The 20,920-nt window shown below is 44.9% G+C and overlaps 1 protein-coding gene across 1 annotated transcript; it reads left to right on the forward strand.

Annotated features, from left to right (window-relative positions):
- Positions 1-8,174: 8,174 nt before the first annotated feature.
- On the forward strand, positions 8,175-18,413 carry LOC134393306 (dnaJ homolog subfamily B member 6-like). Its single transcript, XM_063118337.1, has 7 exons — positions 8,175-8,239; positions 10,288-10,397; positions 11,354-11,407; positions 11,882-11,992; positions 12,974-13,076; positions 15,110-15,180; positions 18,136-18,413. Exons 1-7 carry the CDS (start codon positions 8,175-8,177, stop codon positions 18,411-18,413), a joined length of 792 nt encoding a protein of 263 aa, XP_062974407.1.
- The last annotated feature ends 2,507 nt before the right edge of the window (positions 18,414-20,920 follow it).

Here is a 20,920-nt window from a genome sequence, read left to right on the forward strand (position 1 = left end):
TACCATCCCTCACCCCATAGTTGTGTGAACAGGGCCATAGGGTGCAATCCTATGCATGTTTAGAAAGACAAAAGTCCTACAACCCCCAGCATTTCCCAGTTCTAGGATTATTATTTTTAACTGGTCCCCAAGGCTCCTGATGTGATGTTCTGTCCACTGTTCCTGATCTTCTTCCACCTTCTGTACCTGGCTGACCTTGACCAAAGCACTTTGGCTGAATACCTCAGCATCAATAAACCTCATTCATGGTAAGGAAAGGAATGGATAAATCTTCTTGGCTGATGGAATTATCTTCAGTGGCCCTTCTACTTGTGCTACGTCTTGTAGATGTCCATCTGTTACTAACCAGGAAGAGAGGGTTTTTTTTCCTGTGGTGATGCCCACACTCTGAAATACCCTTCCTGTAGAAGTAAAACAACTCTGATCCAGTTCAGGCATATGGTGAAAACTTTTTTTTATTCATCTCAGCATTTATTGGGTCATGACACCTGTCATGATTTTTAGTTTACGGCCCACTTATAATGTAATACAGGTGTGCTTTGTGATAGCAATAATGTATACTTACAGTGCAGTTTTATTGTTGTCTAAATATATTGTATGTGCTAAGTGGTATGGAAATATTTTTTAAAAATAAACTTAATACATAAATAAAATAGATGAAGCATGTTCTTATACCTCTTAGCCATGGGGAAATTATCTAGTTTATTTCTGGGGAAAGCAGAAATCTGCTCCCCACCTGTATTACTCTTTAGAATCATAGAATCATGGAATAGTAGAGTTGGAAGCGGGCCATAAGGCCATAGAGTCCAACCCCCTGCTCAACCCCTTGCTCTATTGGTGAGAATATTAGGAGTGCAAGGCTTGTTTTGGAGCATGGATTTGCTATTTTGATAAAAATAATAATCCAACAACTGTTGTGTTTTTGTGATAACAGATGAGCATGAAAGTAACAATGTAGAAGCAGTAGACAATGAGATACAGGCGGAGTATGAGTCAGTACCAGAATACAAAGAGCATGCTGGATGTGGGTTGGAGCCTGAGTGTGAATCCCCTGATGAGGATGATGAGACTCCTGAGACGTATGAGACTCCTGAGGCGTATGAGACTCCTGAGGCGTATGAGTGGAAGGGATACGAGGCAGGGAAGGATGAGCTGTTTTACACCTATCCTTCGTCTTCAACATATGAGTCGCAGTATGGATGCCCCTCCTACTCTGCTTATGAGTTGCCTCCCAGGTGCACATCTCCTATGTCGTATGCAAGGAAGACCGGGCCACATTTTAAATACATGACCTCTCCTGCGTACGAGCCACAAAGTGCCTACGAGTCCTACGAGTCGCAGTATGGCTGCGAATGCTCTTCCGCTTACGAGCCACAATACGATTATGACTTCTCTTCTCCACCCGAGTCACAATACCTTTACGAAACCACGGGGCCCAAGTCTAAGTACCGGTTTGACCACTCTTCTCCATATGAGTGGCAATATGGATACGAGACCCCGGCGGTCTATGAAATGCAATATAGGGGATGCAAGAACTCCCCTGTGTACGAGTCGATCTATGAATATGAGTCCTCGCCTGTGTACGAGTGGCCCATGCAGCAGAACGAGTCTCAGCCCAAAGATTTCCCGACTCCTGATTATGACTTGCCAGCGAGTTGGAACAAACTACAGAAGGAAGGGAAATCCTCTCCAGGGTGCAATGAATTGCATGATCACCTGGAGCCATCTTCTGGAGGGAATGAAGTCCCTCAAGGACTGAAGGAGTTACTTGGTGGATACAGGCCAGCTGTTGGAAGCAAAGCATCCTTGGGTTACAATGAAGGGGCTCCCAGCTGCGTTAGGGCAGAAAGTGGAAGTACCGCGCTGGCTTTGCCTTGTGATGAGCAGGGCCAGCTACTCAATGGCACAAGGAAGCTGTCCCTGGACAGCTCAGATGGGCTACTAAGTGGTATGAGGAGATTTCTGGATGGAACGAAGAAGCTTTTGTGTAGAGGGAACCAACTTTCCAAAGAGCCCCTTGCAGAAGGAGCCAGGGGCACAAGTGTCACCAGCCAACTCCCAAATATAAACAGCCCCCCTCAGCGGGGGAGGAGGCCGTTGCCAGGCGGAGGCAGCCCTCTCCTGCATGGAAGCAATATGTTTTTGGACCATTCCGGCTGGCCCAAAGGGGAACGGAACCCATGCGTAGGTAGAGCAATCCCGCCACATCTCCTCAAAGGAGCCTACTGGACACGAGGGGGAGTGACACCTCATCTTCCAGATATTTCCCACCGGCTCCTGGGCAGAGTAAATAGACTCCCTGGCAGGGGGGATTTCTCTCCCTTGCCTTCCCATTCCAGCTGCTCCTATAACTCCTAGACTGAGGAGAAGCTTATAAATCCTGGAGAGCTGGAGAGATGCATAATAAAGGGCGGAAGTGAAAATTTTCCAGTCTCTGTCCCACTGTACTTCCATAAAAAACCTTTTTAACTTGTTAATTGTATTTTAAATGTTTTATTATTGTATCAGCAGGTTTAACTATATTTTTAACTTTTGTATATTTCCATTTGTATATTTCCATTTATATGTTTTAATTGTATATGTTTTTATTTCGTAAAGTTGCCTTGATTCCCAATATTGGGAAGAAGGCATAACAGCAACAATAACAATGGACATAGACATTATTATTATTATTATTTATTTATATAGCACTGTGAGAGGCAAGCCAGCAAGACCCTGGAAGCTTGGCCCAAGGTACATGTAGGAGTTAGGAGCTTTGGGAGTGATTGTTATACCAGCAGTAGGCACTGTGTTCCAGAGACTGACCACAAAGCCCAGATTTTGTTGTCTGAAAAGACCTTTGCAAATGGAGCACATTTGCAGTGCATTGGAAACTGTTTTTGAATTAGAAACATTGACCTAGTTTTCATGACATGGTCACCTCGTCATTTGTTAGAATCTACCTAGTGCGACCAGATACAAAAGAGGGGAGGGCTCCTGCAGCTTTAACTGTTGTGATGAAGAGGGAATTTCACTAGGTGCTGCATGCATAAAAATGACACCTGGGGCCCTTCCACAAGCCGTAGTGAAGGCGCCTGCATGCGCCCCAACTACGGCCCCAAAACAATAGTGTACCTGTAGCCTGAAGAGACGGAGGTGGCGGCGGCTGGGTAATCCGGGCGCGTCCTTGCTGCCACCTCCCCGCCGGCCTCCTGCTGCTGGGGTAAGAGCGACCCGGGTCGGAGAGCTCGGCAGAGGTGGAAGCCGAGCTCTCCGACCCGGGTCGCTCTTACCCCGGCAGCAGGAGGCCGGCGGCGGCAGACGCACCCGGATTCCCCAGCCGCCACCGCCGCCGTCTCTTCAGGCTACAGGTACACACTATCGTTTTGGGGCCGTAGTTGGGGCGCATGCAGGCGCCTTCACTACGGCGTGTGGAAGGGCCCCTGCTGAAATGCCCTTTTCTATACAACTCTTAAAGATACAGGAGCCCTGTCCTCCTTTCCATATGGTCATCCTAGCACTCGCGACGGGTCTCACTAATGCAACAGAATGAGTGGAAGCACAGTATCACATACTGCCCCTTACTTCCAGACAATCCTGCATTGTACTGGGCTGCAAGAGTTTTGTCATCTTAGCTTCATGTTAGGGCTCTGAGTCTGAAACGGAAGCTCCGTTCACTTTATTCTTCCACATGCATTCATGGGGGGTAATTCAAATGCTTTCACTCCACCTGCTCATGGTGAACTTCTCAGATATTCTGCCACTTTATTGCAGTTTGCACAACTAGCATCATCTTGGAATTGCTTCTGCCTGCCAATGCACAACAAACCCTATATAAATCAGAAGACCAGTAGCAAAGTCAGGTGTATGTGTGGATGCCATGTTACAACATATACCATTGATTGTAGAGATAGCCTTGAGATATCAAGTCAAAGCAGGAATGTGTAGATTTGCCAAAAATAAAACTTAGTGGAAGCCCCAAGGCATTCGAGAGGTAGGGACAAAAAAGAGACACCAGCTGACAGGGATCAAAAGACACAAAGGCTGGCTTTATTGATTTATTAAATTTATATACCGAAAAGTTGCATTACTGTCACTATTTGAAGATTTAAAATGTGGAAAAGAAATTAAAGAACTGATATCGAGTTTGCTGACTGCAGCACGACTGATGGTAGCTAGGAACTGGAAGATTCAAGGGGAATATTCTATTGAAGAATCGTATAAAGAAGTATGGGATATAGCTATTAATGATAAATTGACTTGTAATATTAAGTGGAGAAGAGGTATAGCTAAAACAAATGATTTTGAAGGAATTTGGAAACAGTTCCTAATATTTATGTTTTCTAAGGGAAGTGGGAAACCGCCAGCAGAAGAAAGTATGAGATTTTGAAATCAGGAATGAGATCCCGAGGTGGGGGGAGCACTTATATGTTAAGATTGATTATGTTATGATATGATATTTTGTAATCAACATTTAGTCAACATGTATGTAGTATGTTGTTGTTGTTATTGTAATGATGTGTGTTTAAGTAATGTGGAAAAGCAATAAAAATTTTCAAATAATAATAATAATGATAAAAAAATTATATACCGCCCCATAGCCAAAACTCTCTGGGCGGTTTACAAAAGTTAAAACAGTGAACATTAAAAAGTATACAAATTTAAAACCATCAAAAATATAAAAGCAACAGTGTAAAACAGTATCCATTTCACACAACACGCTCACCCACATTCAGTGGTTGAGTGTGGGCTTTTGCGGAACTGTGGGTATTGTGTTGTCTGAGTGCAATACATTTTTTACAGGGTGGTTTGTTAATAATACAGTGTGGCTTATTTTTCTCAAGCAAGCCACCTTGAGTACCCATGGTTTATTGTTGGGTTATTCAGGGTGGTTAATAGGCTATACCACATGGTTAACAAGCCACCCTGCGGAAAACGTGCTGTGTTCCTAACAACATGATAACCCACAGTTCAACAACAACCCACACTCAACCACTGAGTGTGGGTTAGCATGTTGTGTGAACCCAGCCACAGAGAGCCAAAGACAAGCAACTTCTTGGAGTCCTAAACTTTGCTAAGAGATTTAACTGAAGTGAGTTCTGCTTGGTATGCCCCTAATCAGGCCATTCTTAATGACAGTGCATGGATGCCTGTTGCCACACTCAAGGAAACGGTGACGAAACAAACGCATTTGCAACAAAATCAGGACTCCTACAGCTAGGAAAACAAGCAGCTGTACCACACACAACATATGAAGCCCTGCCCTTTGCTTCTGATGAAGCAGGAAAAAAGCCTTTCCTTGATGTTTCACAGGTAATTAGCAATGTCACTGAATTTTTTAAAATTTTGATTGATGTATAAATTGTAGTTGATTAATCATTTAAATCTGCATATATTTGCATAAGAAAAAGCAATTCTAAAGGAAAAAAGGAAGCTTTTTTTTTACAGTTAGAAATATACAAAACATAAGGTTGCACGCCAACTTGAAAATCTGTATTCAAATGGTTTACAAAAAATCTTTTGTTTTTAGAAGATACTTATGTATTGTAGCAGCATCTTCTCTTTCTGACAGGAAGGGATGCCTCCTGTGATGGCTACTTGCCACCTGCAGATTTTAGAGGTACTTATATTCAAAATATTTTAAGTTGCAATCCTTCGTATGTTTAGATAGAAAAAAATTCTACAACTCCCAGCGTTCCCCAGCCATTAGGGGTGGGTGGGAAATAGTTCTACAACTCCCAGGGCTTTTTTCTGTCTAAACATGCATAGGATTGTGCCGTTTGTGTTCTTTTTAAAAGATCTGCTAGATAATGAGCTTTATCATACCAGCGTTATACTGTGCAATCACTGTGAACTGCATGCAAAGGACTCAGAAGTTTTCCAGTTTATAATCTGCTTTTATTGTGAAGTACTCCCGTGCGTCCTGCTTTAATTGCACTTCTTAACCAAAAGAAGTGCAATATTTTGCTACTAGTTTTCGAGTATATCATTTGTTGTTTTCCGAGTGGCCACTGGGGTGCAGGAGCAGGATTTGAAGAAAAATTAAACGCTTGCATCTGCGTAAGCTTTAAAGATAAAGGCATCAAAATTGGCACAGTAATAGATATTAAGGAGAGCTTTAAGCATACCAATTTAAATCAGATTGGGTCATCCGTTAACTTTTTATTATTTTTTTACATTTCCCCCCTTAAACCCATTTCCTGGTATGCAAAGGATCTAGCTGCCCTGTAGCAACAACAGATCTAGCAACAACAACGGTGACAGCTTAGCACTGTAGGGGATAATTCGAGGGAAACCGGTACGTGGGATGAAGTTCAATACATCAACTGTGTCTTTTTAGTTGATCAAAACGTTACAGTGCATTCCTATCTACACCTACTCAGTAATAAGCCCCACTGAGTTAAATGGGACTTATACCAAGGTAAAAGAATACAGGATTGCTGCCGGACTAGAAATTATAGATATCAGTATGTTGAGTATGAGAACAGCTACGCATTTCTCACCTCTTCATCTGTGGCTAGTTTATAATCTCCTAAGTGAAAAATACAAAGGGGTGACATCATAATTAGCTTGAGCTTCCCATTGGCTGCTGCTGCTGCTACTGTTATTAATCAACAAAGGAACTGTATGGTGGGCTGCTGCTAAGTTCCTTTCTCATTCTCTTCCCATGTTCCCATCAGGCAGCAGCAACTGTGCCTGTGCAGGTGAAAACTGACACCTGCAAGACCTTAGAACTGAGCCCACCATGCAGCCAGGACAGTTTCTCCTTGCACAATAAGGTATGCCTGCAGTCCTGTCCTTAGTTAGTAGGTGGGGGTGAAATTTAGAGCAATCAGTGTTTTCCCTAACCTGGTGCCCTCCAGATGTTTTAGATTACAACTCCCAGCATTCCTGACTATTGGCCATGCTGGCTAGGTCTGATGGGAGATGAAGTCCAAAACATCTGGAGGGCACCAGGTTCAAGGGAAGATTGAACTAGTCCCTTTGTGAGAGAAAGGAACCTGTGCTACAGCCCATAAGCAGTGAACGTTGTTTTAATGAGTAGCTCTTTTGCTTCCCTTGGTTTTGGCACTCGATCCTGTTCTTTAGTACAGGCAGGCAGAGGCAAAGATGGGCAGCATAGTTCTGATCCTGCCTGACAGGTCTTTTTATGTGAGTCAACATAGTGACCTGTTCCACTTAGGACCATCTACCTAAACTCTAAACTCCAGAACAGCCTTCCTCAGCCTGACACCCACCAGATGTGTTGGACTATGAAGGATGATGAGAGCTGTAGTCCAACACATCTGGAGGGTGTCAGGCTGGGCTACACTGCTCTAGATTAAACTTTTCACAGTGTCACCTGCTCGTAGTTAATTAATGGCTATGAATTCTTCTGAAAGACACATATAGCCTTCCCCAACCTGGTGCGCTTCTATAGATTTGGACTGCAGCTCTCAGCATTCCTGACCATGGCTCATGCTAGCTGGAGCTGATGGGAGTTGAAGTTCCAAACATCCAAAATGGATGATTGGGGATGTCCAGAAGTCTGAATTAAGAAAAAGTGACAGGATTGCAGGGCAGATCAGATAAGCTGGGTTGAGTAGCTGCTCAGACCATATGTTGGTACCGGCAATGGCCGGAAGAGAAGAGGACCATATTTCTAAACAACCAAAAAGGATAATCCAAAAAGACAGAATGATGGAATGGTGCCCAACAGGCAAAAAATGTAGCAGAATGATCTGGCTGCTCTGTGCTTAAGTTAGAGGGGCCTAATTGGCTGTCTCTTACAATGAAGGATGGACCGAGAACAAAAGAGAGCTAGAATGGACAGACTGATATTATATATTTTTAAAATCTGCAGTTCTGCAGTCACCCATGGCATGTATATAGACACTTTGGCTTTATTTTGGGTGCCAAAAATGCCAAAACAGAGGTCCATTTTCTCCACGTCTGTATTCAGTTTGGAATTTGGGAGATGCTAATGTATATCCAATTAGCATAAGATTTCTTCTATATACCATAGGATCAATTGTCCACACCACTGCCTTTTGCCACTCCGCATGGGACTGCCCAACCTGGTGGATGGCCATGACCATCTCTAACCTCCTTTGAGAAACCAAAGACGCTGATTTTACACCCAGAGACCACACCTGACCTGGTTGCTTATACTGTGTTTACATCCTCACTGGTTCTGCAGAAGGCATCAATTCACCATGGTGGAGTACTATGAAGCACTGGGCCTTCCCCGACATGCTTCTTTAGATGACATTAAAAAGGCGTAAGTGCTTCTTGTGTAACCTCATACCCCGTGTTATTATTCTTTTTCCTGAGAGGGATATTGTCCTCCCAGGCTCCTAGCCAAGATTGGCACTATGAGAAGAAGCAGGGTACTTTTTTAACTAACTTTTTCTTATTGCTGTAATTTTGGGACCAAGGAAGGAAGAGTTGGTTGGGCTTCAACTCTTTTTATTCCCCCAAACAGTCGTCCAGTAGGATTGCATTTAACCAATTAAAAAACTTTAGATCAACAACAACAACGAAAACAACCCACATAATATTTTAAGAAATACAAGTACTTTTTAAAACGGCAGATATCGAACAACATTAGAAGAAGTAAACCCCTTCTCTTACACAAGAGGTAGAATGCTTTTTAAAAAATATGTTAATGGGAGGTATAAAAATGCTGCCAATACAATACATCCACCAAATCAATAAGATTCTTCAATTTAGTAATAGCCCTAGGACCCTGATCCTATCCTCCACTACCATGCACACACATTAATGAGGGTAGGGATAGAGTAAAGGCCAGGCCACGTCTATGTGGAATTACAGACCAGGGCCCTGTATATCTGTGACCCAAAAGGCATAGTATACTGCTGCCAGTGGCAGGCAAGCAGAGAAGCATACATACACAGGCAAGATGAGTGGGGGTGTTGGAGACTTAATTTGAGCCAGGACTTACTAGGGCTGAGTCCCAGACGCTCTCCAAAGTCAGGACTCCAAACTTATACAAGCACTCAGTTCAACAATTTATGGAATAATAATAATAATAATAATAATAATAATAATAATAATAATAATAATAGTTTTACCTGGCTGTCCTTTTGGATTGAGGCAGGGAACAGCATTAGTACAATACAATGAATTGGGGAGTGCATTTGAGTATGCGTAGGATAGCTTTCCGCCACAGGTCACCACAATCAGTGTCCAACACATTTGAGTTGCGTACCTTGGCTACTGCACACCGAGAAACATTAGTGTGTTGTGGAGACCACAATCCTCTTGTTCTTCTTTGTGTTACTACCCATGCTTCTGCAATTTCAAAAAGCTGCATGGAGCTTGGGAAAGGGACTATACACCTTAATGTGGCTTATGTTAAATGAATGGCAGCCACAGTATTCTGACTGTAAGGAGCAAGAGTGGCCTACGTTCTCACTCATGCCTACCTTGTTGCCGGCCCTGGCCATCGTCCATGTCCCTGGTTCTCAGCAGCTGGATTCCCAATGTAGATAGATCAGAGAGCAGGGACTCTGAAGCTGATATTAAGATGTTAAGAGAGCCAGTGTGGTGTAGTGGCTAAAGTGTTGGACTGGGAGTCGGGAGATCTGGGTTCTAATCCCCACTCAGCCATGGAAACCCACTGGGTGACTTTGGGCCAGTCACACACTCTCAGCCCAACCAACCTCACAGGGTTGTTGTTAGGATAAAATGGAGAGGAGGAGGAGGTCTATGTATGCCGCCTTGGGTTCCTTGGAGAAAAAAAGGCAGAATATAAATGCAATAAATAAATAATAAGACTTGGGCACATTCATTTGAGCAAAGGTGGTAACTTTGCCCATGGCCATTAAGGCCATTTGTTAATGAACAGCATTTATATGTTGCCCGATAACAGTCTTCTTGGGGCAGCTTGCAAACCATATAACATTAAAATGCGATAATAATTACAGGACAATAGACTGAATTAAGATACCCACTTGTGGAAGGAGGTGCCCTGCCTCCTCCCATGGGCCAAAATCTGGATGCAACCCTCTAAACGTGGCATACACTGCCTGATAATAGGGCCGGCCCCATGACTCCTCCCACCCAGTCGGGAGACACTTGTTGAGGGTAGGTTGAATAGTTTGCTCCTGGATGTAGCAGAGAATAAAGTTACCTGATCAGGAGCAGAAGGATGCTTGCTCCCTTGTCCTGGGGTCAGTAAAATACAAAAGGCAGCTATGCACACAAGGCTATGATGGTTAAAAGCTGCTACTCTAGCAGCTTCATGGTAGACATTGGTTACAGGGATGCTAACATACCATTCATTGTGTTTTGGGGACCATAAAGATACAGGAAGAAGGCTCTCAAGTGGCACCCAGATAAAAACCCAGAAAACAAGCAGTATGCAGAGCAGAAATTCAAGGAGATTGCAGAAGCGTATGAAGTACTTTCTGACAGTAAGTACTTGATCTCGATCTCTCTCTGTCTCTCTGCTTCATCAGTGCCCCTTATGCATTTAATGCTCTCCCCTCCCCCTCCTTCTTTTCCAGAACTGAACAAATTACATGTTTCTTGTTCGTATGTGTTAAAACAAGGGTTGAGGTTTTGCTTAAAAAATAACAATAACTCAAGGTAAATTCATTTGATGATGCACTTCTTTGAACTATACAAATAGTTCAGGAACTATACAAATATAGGAACTATATTTAGGAACTATACAAATATTCAGAATACTGAAAGGAGTGGGTAGGCAAAACACAGTTGCACACTACTACTCGCACACCTGCTTTTCAATAGGTGCAACAATTTGTGGTTTGGAAGATGGAGGTGTGTGTGTTTCCTTGTGATGTCTGTTTGGGTGTTACCAGACACGTTGACTGTCAGTGTTGCCTTAAGAGACAACGCTAAATATGTACTTAGTTTCTAAATATATACTTTCTTTTTTGCCAGCGGTTTTTGTCTATTATGGAGTGGTTGTGTGTGTTTGTTCCCCCAATATGCATTTCTGTGCGTATTTTTTAATTTGCAACTGCATTGCAAAATTTGGGGAAGTGTGAATATCGCAATTTCACTACATTGCAATTCAGATGTAGGTTCAGAAACTGCAAATTTGGTAAGTTTGCATTAAAATGCGTTTCTCACACATCCTTACCTAAATGTGTCATGGTCGGCACCATTCATTCTCACATGCTTGATCTATCTTGACTGTTCCTATGGCTCCTATCCATTTTCAAATTTCAAAGCATCTTCCATAGTTGGGGTTGGAAGAGCACTGGCAAAAGCAATTGCCCCAAACAGTCAGTAGTTTCTACTTCTAGGTGTTATACAGGCCAGTGTGTTGTAAACCAACAACAGAACTGCTTCTGAAAACTGATGGAGAGCCGGTTACGTTCTTACTTTTTCTCCTTTTCAGAGGGCAAACGTGATGTCTATGACTGCTATGGTAAGGATGGACTCATAGCAAGAGGTAAGTGATAGCGCAGATAAAACTTTCCTCCAAGTCAAAACTGCATAAGTGATCTGGTTCACTCAACTTGACAACACACAGTGGGCTGTCAGCCTTGTTTGTTTCAGAGTGGCTTGTCATGATGTCTGCATCCAGCACAGTGGCTTCAGTGTGGTTTGTTAAAGTGTTTAAGGTTGGACAGATCACGCCTTTAGTTTGGGTTACTTTACATTAAACTGACCCATTTGTACTTGCCCCTGCAGGAGCTCACTAGTCAAGGTTCAAGGGATTGTTTGCACACGGATCAATACCTTGTTAAAAAACACTGCATCTTCTTGGGCTTTTATATTCTGGTTCCACAGCACCTGGCTGTGAAAAAGGAGGGGGTTTCCTGTTTTGACATATTCTACATCCTGAGTCCCACCCAACCACCTGTTCATATACCCTGAATACCTGCCTTTGAAATGTCTTTTCTTTCATTTTTACTTCTTTCAGGTAGGCCTGGGGAATCCTCTAGGACCAACTTTGGCCCCGAATATATGTTCCATTTTCGCAGTGCCCATGATGTCTTCAGGGACTTCTTTGGGGGACGGGACCCTTTCTTTGGTAAGTGAAAATCCTTTTAAAGAATGGACAGAAGCACAAGGCCATCTGGTCCAAGCCCCTGTCCATCAACTCACATAATCTATCCAGCCATCATTGTTTTCCACTCAAAACCCTCCTGTGCTTTTCCACGGCTTCTTCTGTCTTTCTTCTTACTGCAGAAAATCTGTTAAGGAAAAGGCTGAACTGCTGCACAATGCCTTCTGACTGACTGTCTGGAAGTAGCCTTGCATTGAATAGATCAAATTGGAAAATCACAGGCTCATTAGGGCTAAACCAGCTCTAGCTATTAGCTTGGCATAGGTGGGAAATCCCAAGTGTGGGTCTAATAGCAATGAGAGGAAAAAGTTAAACAGGAATTGACCCTAATTGAGGATTTGTCCCAGACCAAGGGACTCTCTAGTCCAACATCTTGTTTCAGGGCTCTTCTACACAGTTCATCCAGCTGCATTTACTTTTGGTTTTGTTGCAGAATTGAGATCCAAGCACTACACGAGTAGCATTTCCTTTCCTGCCTTTCCTCCACATAACCTCTAGGTGGCATTGAGGTATAACAGAATAGCTCAAGAGGAATACTCAAGAGGAAATCATATTTTCTTTCTCCAATTAGAAGTAATACCCCATTTTCCTTACTCTTAAAAACCCTGTGGAAAGTGCTTTTTACAAACAGAAGTGAAACTGGTGGGTCACAATGTCATTTAAAGAATCTGTAAACAATCATGAGCAGGGAATAATGAGTGCACAACAAATGCTTCCTGTGGAAAAGCTCTCAGTCAACTTCCCACAATGGGAAGCCCTTAGGCCGCAAAATGTCTTGGGAAGGAAGAGATGCCTTTCTCAAACTATTTTCAACTCTCTTACAAAATGTTTATCTGCCTCCAACTTCATTTTCTGAAATCAAGAAAGCTAAAGGCTTCTCTGTGCCGCTTGGCTCTCATCCCCAGTACCTGAGACCTGAGTTAACCATCTTGTTTTTTTCAGGAGGAGAGCCAATGGCTTTCAGTGCTTGTGCCAGTGGAGGAAAAGGGTTCCGTTTCTACTCTTCGTCAAGTAACTTCATCAATGGCAAAGAAATCACCACCAAAAGGTGAGGGGAGGGTGGGCCAGTAGCAGCCAGAGCCATGACTTGTGCCAATTAAGCAAGTGATGTGGCTTACTTAGGGTACCCTACTTAATTCTGGCACTTGTCCTATGCCTTTAACAGAAACCTGCAGTATGTCTTGATGAGGGGAAAGACTCAGGGTGGATCCGCAGTGGCAGCAGGTCATTTATATGACGCAGCCGCCATTGCGAAGCCATCTGAGAGCATTCCCCTAAAGCCCTGGTTTTTAAAAAATGGCTACTTACTTACCCCAACTTTTTTCGCTTACTGTGAGCTGATGACGGTATCTGCTGTCTGTTGCCTTGATCCGGAGCTGCGTCAGGGGCATGCCCCAGCCGATGCTAACCCCTGATTGGTCGCATTAGCTGGACAGGGACGGGGTGGGTCAGCGAGCATGCCTCCCGGAGCTTGGCATTAAAAGAAAATGTATTTTTTTAAAAAAAAACAATGAAATGTAGCGAGGCACTGGGGTGCAATCCAGTGAGCCTCCACCTCACTGGATCTCCAAACCTGGAAAGGAAAACAAAAATACTTTAAACAAGAAAGCAAAATGGGGCACGGCGAGAGGGGGGAGGCAGCGGTCCACCTCCTCACCTTCCTATAACTGTGAAGCTTTGCAGTTAAACACATTTTTCTTTTTAAAAAGGGGGGCACGGGGAAAGGGGAGAGGGCAGTCCAGAGAGCCTCTGTCTCAGTGGACCCCTGAACCTGCCCAGGAAAACAAAAAGACTTTAAAAAAGAAGCTAAGCCAGGCATGGGGAGGTGCGGTCTGCCTCCTCACCTCCTGCAAAGTTTCGCAGTAAAACTTTTTTTAAAAAAAATGGAGCAAGGTGGAGAAGGTTCCCTGCTCCTCCCATTTAAACCTTGCGTTAGCTCCTTCCTGTGGGGACAACGCAAAGGAGTGCTAGCATGGGGGTCTTGGGGCTGGCGGTACCAATGCACCACTGTCAAGACCCCCCCCTGACATTTAATGTCTGTGTGTCAGACTGTTGTGAAAGTTACATAATTAGGACCACTGAAAAAAAGTTGGCAAACCTAAGGTTAAGAAGCTATATTGTGGAATGGAGGTGGGAGAAGATAAGAGCCAAATATACCTCCCCTAGCAAAATATCTTTCACAGATATGGGTGTATTCAAATATTGACTTACATCCTCCATTTTGAAGCTTTGCTTTCAAGCTTGGTTGACTCTTTCCCATCTTAATTGGGGGTGTTGAGCCTTTTTCAGCCTTGAGGGCCAAATCCCATTTTGGAGAAGCACTCAGGGGCCACATTCCAATGAATGGGGCTGGGGCTGGGCAAAAGGGGCAGGGCCAAAGTCAAAAAGGGTGGAGCCAGAAATACTCCCCCCCCCCCAAATACCAGCTTGTTTTAGCTGAAAGCTCTTGCTTCAGGAGAGGCATCTTCACCATTTTAGAATGGGGGGAAATGCGCAAAAGCTGGGAAACTATCAAATCCTTAGTGGTTGGTGAAAGGGGGTGTAGCCAAGGGAAGGGGGGGTGGCTATCTGGGGAATCCTAGAGGGCCGGTTCTGCCCCTCACCCTGAGCCTCAGGTTCTGCATCCCTGATCTACATGCTGTGCCCAGGCAGGTGGAAAACTACCATTGATGCTTCTCCCATTGGTGGTAAGTTGCAGAAACACCCAAAATTGTGCTTTTCAGGGGTAAGGTTGGGATGGGGAGGACCAGCTTTGGATTGGCTGGATCCAAAGCTGCTCTATTCTCCCAGGTGGTCCTGACTTGGGCCTGTCACCTCTGCAACTCCCTCCACATGGCTGTCAAACAGGGAGATGCCACCCACACATCCTTGAGCTGTGGTGGGAGATCCTCTGCTCCGCTCTGCTCCTTTCTGGCTCCACTTAGGATTGCTCTGCTAGATGCAAAACCTGCTCCCTCTCCCCTGAAGATCCACTTCTGCAGCAACCACTTGGTACAGTATAGGCAGGAGGTCCATAGGGTGTTAGATTAGCTCAGAGGAGTCTGGTTTTCTCCTCTCCTAACTGGCTTTTCTCTTTCCCAGAATTGTTGAGGATGGAGAGGAGCGAGTGGAAGTTGAAGAGGATGGGGAACTTAAATCTGTTCTTGTTAATGGTAAGGAGTTGAAACCTGAATGGTGTTTTGATGCAGCTGCTGCTATGAAAGAAGCTGCACCCCCAACACAACCCACTTTGTTACAGATTTGGAGTGAGGGTGGGATTCTTTGGGGGATTTGGAGTGGGGATGTTGCTCCTTGACATGAAGGGTCCAGGACTCCAGAGGGAGCCCCCGTAACCCAGTGGCACCTGCTTCAAAACCTTCTTGCACAAAGATCTTTAACTGAGCCGGTTGGGTCTCACCTGCTTGGGGGCCAAGTGCCCATAGATCTTGCTCATGCAAACCCAAGCTCTCTTCTGAAATTTGGAAAGTCTACCTGGGCTAAGACCTTGAGTCCTGTTTTACTAAGTTTGACCAAGTTACAATAATATTACCCCAAGATCATGACAAACTAGTGCACCTAAGTTATGAAGAAGCAGGCAAGATAACCTTGTGCCCGTCAGGCATAATGACAACTCCCATAATCCCTGACTACTGGCCATATTTGCTGGGGCTTATGGGAACTGTAGTCTGAAATATCTGAAGGGCACCAGTTTCCCTACCCTTATTGAATGCTGAACCTGGTTCTGCCCCAGTGGGCACTCAGATATAGCTCAGTAGTGGTGGTTATGGTAGAGCATATGGCAAAGCAGTATTGGGATCTTCTGCAAACGAAGCAGGACAGGTTCAATCTCTGACCTGTCTAGTGAAACAGGACAGATGAAGTGAAAGACCCTGGAAAGCTTCTGCAACTGCCTCCCTCGTCTTCTGCTAGCAGCAGCCTTGAGCTGGAAGGACCAATAATCTGGCTCTCAATCCAAGGCAGCATCCTGTGTTCAGAGGCCAGATCTACACCAAATAGGAGGGAATCTACATGTCGTACTGAAGGCGCTTGCATGTGCCCGCAGTACGCCCCCAAAACGATGGTGTAGATTCCTGCCTACCTGCAGCCCAGAAGAGACAGAGGAGGAGGCGGCGGCTGGGGAATCCGGCCACGTCCTTGCCGCCGCCGCCTCCCCGCCGGCCTCCTACTGCCGGGGTAAGCGCGACCCGGGTCGGAGAGCTCGGCGGAAGCGGAGTAGGCAGGAATCTACACCATCAGTTTGGGGGCGTACTGGGGGCGCATGCAAGCGCCTTCAGTACGACATGTAGATTCCCTCCTGGATATAGCACTATGAAAGTGGTATGAAAGTGGTATACAGAGGCAGGATCTACACTACTGCTTTATAGCAGTATTGATGTGCACTGACAACCTTTGGGGCACATGACACGTTCCTTATACTGCTTTCATACTGTTATATCTTGCTTGGTGTAGATGTGTCATGGCTCCAACAGTTGTCAGTTCACTTCAATACCACTATAGATCCTGCCAGGATAAAATGAAAGACTGGGTTTTATTCTTAAAGGGTGGCCAGATTGATAGTGGAGACCATACTGGCTGCCAGTATGTTTCCAAACCCAATTCAAGGTAATGGCTTTTACCCTTTAAAGCCTTGGCACCCCAATACCTGATGGAGCGCCTCTCCTGGTATGAATCGAGCCTTATAATATGATCATCAGCTTGATTCTCTCTTTCAAATGCTGCCTCTGGGGAAGGCTTGGAGGATGGCAACAAGGGAAGGGGGCCTTCTCAGTGGTGGCCCCACAATTGTGGAATGCTCTCCCAACTGAGGTCTACCTGGCACCAACATCATCATGTTTCTGGTGCCAGGTCAAGACCTACCTCTACTCCCAGGCATTGGTAAGGTATCAGTGGCAAAACCTACGTTGGTTCATGAGTTATGGTTGAACTGAACACACAAAAACTGAGAAATACATTTTTCAACCAAAATGCCAGCACATGTGTAGCAAGTGACGAAAGGCAGGAGCCCATTGGGATGCACATGTGACAGTTGAACTACAGGGCTCTGGGACCTATCAGTCAACAGCCTGAGTGTTCAGACCTGAGAGATATTATTCAGGCCTAGTCAGAGCTGCCCCCTCATTTCATGTTGATTAAGCATCTCTGGGTGTTTGCTTCTGTAACTTTCTCTGTACTTAAAGATCAAGTTGCCTTTATTCCTGTAGCAGTGAAGGGGTATTAACTTCAGTGCTGGCTAGCAAAGAGGAAGTTGTGCATATAGAGAGAAAGCCAGCAAGACAAGGGTTAACTGTTTGTCGTCCCCTTCATTGGGCTGCACCACCGCTGCAGAGGTTAACATAACAACCCCTACAGAACACACCTCATCCCTCTTCCTGGTTTTATTTTATTTTATTAATTTATTTAAAACATTTCTTGGCGGCTTTTCAGGGTAGAAGCCCTCCCAAGGCGGCTTACAACAACAACATACATAAAAACTGTTTAAAACATTAAAAGCAATAAAAACATACACAGTAAAATAGCAGTTAAAACAATAAAAGCTAACAATAAAATAACCATCAGCAACAAGGGCAACAGCAGCGAAACAGTAGTCATTATGAGAAGACCATGGTAAACTAAAACATTTTTAAGGCCTTTAAAAGCCTGCATGGATGGTGCATGGCGGACCTCTGATGGGAGTTTGCTCCACAGATGTGGGGCCACTGCTGAGAAGGCCCTCCCCACCTAATTTCTCTCACTGGTGGAAAGATGATAAGGGCGTCTCTTTCTGATCTTAAAGTGCAGGCAGGCTGAAATGGGTGAAGGCAGTCCTTCAACTAACTTGGTCCCAAACTGTTTAGGGCTTTAAAGGTCGAAACCAGCACTTTGACTTGGGCTCGGAAACACACAGGTGTTTTCCCCAGCTCTCCCAGTCTTGTGAGCTAGCAGCATATAGCATTGCAAAGGAAGTACTTACTATAGTTGCTTCAAGAAATGATTGATACATTGTTGCTGAAAATGTATTCCAATTAAATAAGCCATTACAAATGTATCCTCTTGTACAGAAATGTAATAAATGACATGAAATGACCATGAGTGCTAATGCAAGATGCCTCTTCCTCCTCCTCTTGCAGGTGTGCCTTTGGACAGAGTGTGCCCTAGGGAAGCAGGTGGGCACTGTGTTCGTGGGGAGCCCACCAGGTACAGGTCCGCCCCGGAGTTTAATTATCATGATGACTATGACTCTGATCCCATCTACGAGGTGCGGACTGTGAGGCATATGTACCCTGTCAGAAAGATCAGGGGCTACACGGCAGGGGACGAGTCTCCTGCAGAGGACAATGATTCCCACACAGACAGTGAGTTACAGACTGAGGAGGAGGACGACGAATCCCATATTGATGAATTCTAGCAGCATCTGCATTAAATCCCCTATGTTGGTGGCAAGTCAGGAGGAAAGTGTGGCATGCCTGATACAAATACAACTAAAGATACTGATGAGAAGGAGTCATCAGCCAGGAGATACAAAGTGGGCCCTGGGTGGAACTAGGCACCTGTGGGCTGGGGAGGGGCTGGCTACAAAGAAGAACGTCATCATGAGGAGGAGGAGAGGGGCGAAGGAGGAGAACATCAAGTGATGAACGAAACCCCTTGGATGAGGAAAACGGTCCCTTGCCAAAGGGAACAGGATCACTCCCGCAAGTAACAAATCAGCTCCACTACAGCCAAAGAAGGCTCTCAGGCAAAAAAAAAGGCATGTCCTCTAAATTTACTTGCTTACCAATATAGTGAGAACTGAAAATTATGGGATCCGTTAGGAAGGAGGCTAGCAAAGGGCATTGGGCTGTTGAATAAAGGTTGGGAACAGTGATGTTGGCTTGAGTATTCTTATTTAATCAGTTGTAGAGAGGGCCTTCAAGACAACGCACAAGACTTCTCAGACTCTGAGATCTACTGCAGTTGGATGGGGCTGCCTCAAAGATGCAAGCGATCATTCACGGATCTGATTCTTCCAATGGCAAAGCTGAAGGTGTTCAAGTACAGTCATACTAGTCATGTTCAGCAAACATTTATTTATCACTTGAGCTAGCGGATCTACTTCAGCTCTTGTGATGTTGGGCCAATCACATTATGCTTCTCAATGAAGTTAAAGATATCCATATTTAATAACAACGTTGTTATGAGACGAGTGTGCACTTCACAAAACTGGTTTTGAGAGAGATGGGTGGGGATTTCCAAGGGTCTAGTGGGAAGCAAAGAATGTCATTAGATTTTTTTTAGAAGTGTACTTACATTGTGTGTGCGGGGGACACGAGTGTGAGAGGGCAGGGACATGACTCCAAAACATGGAATGAAATCTTCAAAGAAAGCATGGCTGTCAGCGTGGAAGTACTTAGCTGTGAAGAGATGGCCCTTTTGCAGAGGAATAGGACTGCAGGGGAAATTGAAAAAGATACAGATACCTTCCTCACCAGAGGCTGTTTCAGGGAAACCCTCCCTAAAGCCACAATTGGAGGTTACTGGGGAAATCATGTGATTGTCCTCCTAGCTTTCAGCTTCATTCAGTCAAGAATCCTTAGAGTGGCGAGTTGCCACTGTGGTAAGTAAAACTTCGTACTTTTGCTGCTTTGGGGTGGCAGTGGCTAATCCTGATGCAGCAGCAAAAGTGCAGGTTTTCCAGTGGCTGGGTCCACCCCCTGCCCGAGCAGATGGTGACCAATTGGGTCGCCATCTACCCAGCCATGCCTCTGCCATGACTCTGGAGTGAGGATAGACAGTGGATGTGTTGTACTTAATTCACTCTAGAGAAAAAGGTCAGGGTAAGTCCCCATCTTTTTTTCTTCACAGCTTCACAGGAAAGCCCTGTGGTGGCTGTGAGGTAGCTGCTGTGTTATATAATCGATGCAGCGCCACCGCGTGCCACCCTGGGGCTTTCTATGTGTGTAGACAGTCCCCTGTTGTGTTTGAGGTGGTTCTGCAGCCATCATGCCCACCTATTAGCTTGTGCAGTGGTTTCATGGGACACATTCTCCAATCTATCCCCAAGCAGTTTGGGAGCAGTTTTAGGGGGAGGGTTGCTTCTGACCTTTCCTTATACAGTTCTTTTAGGCCAACTTGGGTGTTTTTCCAGTAGGGTATTCATGTAGCCCTATAGAAGTGATGGAAACAAGCAAGGTTCCTTGCCTGGGGCATGTCTACATGAAAGGTTTGCCCTGGAGTGGATTTGCCCTGGAGTGGATTCACAGTAGCGGCAGGTCATCTACATGATGCAGCCGCCATTGCAAAGCCAACCAGGGGCAAATCCCGGAAACTCTGCTGAAAAAAAGTCACACACTTATCCTGACTTTTTTTTGTAACGGAGGCTTGTCACAGCCCATGGCGCCCCCCTGATTGGTCATCATAGGCTGGACAGTGAAGGGGGCAGACCTCCAGGAGCTCGGAAGAGCCCCTTGCCCCAAGCTAAATAATAATAATAAAAAAACGGAGGAGAGGAATGGCCTGCACCTCTGTAAAAATAAAAAATGGGGGGAGGAGGGGAACGGGGCCTGCTCCTCCCCCACTTATTAAAATTATTATCTGTATCTGCGCAACTGCGCACTGAAAAGAATCCATGTAAGTTAAGTCCTTTTACTTTCTCTGTTAAAAAGAAAAAAAACCAGTGCTGTTTATCAGCATCTCTGCCATGATATCTCGCCATCCTGAAATGGTTCGTGGATCGACAGCCTGAGTTATCATTATAACAATTGTTGGGTTATTGTTACATCTGCCGGCTGATTAGAGTCCCATTTTGATTAGCGTATGTGGTATGAAGAGCCGTAGCTCAGTGGTAGAACTCTTGCTTTGCATGCAGAAGGTTCCAGGTTTGATGCCCGGGATCTCCAAGTAGGGCTGAAAAAATCCTGCCTGGAAGCCTGGAGA

This window comes from Elgaria multicarinata, chromosome 2 (assembly GCF_023053635.1).
Source record: "Elgaria multicarinata webbii isolate HBS135686 ecotype San Diego chromosome 2, rElgMul1.1.pri, whole genome shotgun sequence".
Lineage (NCBI taxonomy): Eukaryota > Metazoa > Chordata > Lepidosauria > Squamata > Anguidae > Elgaria > Elgaria multicarinata.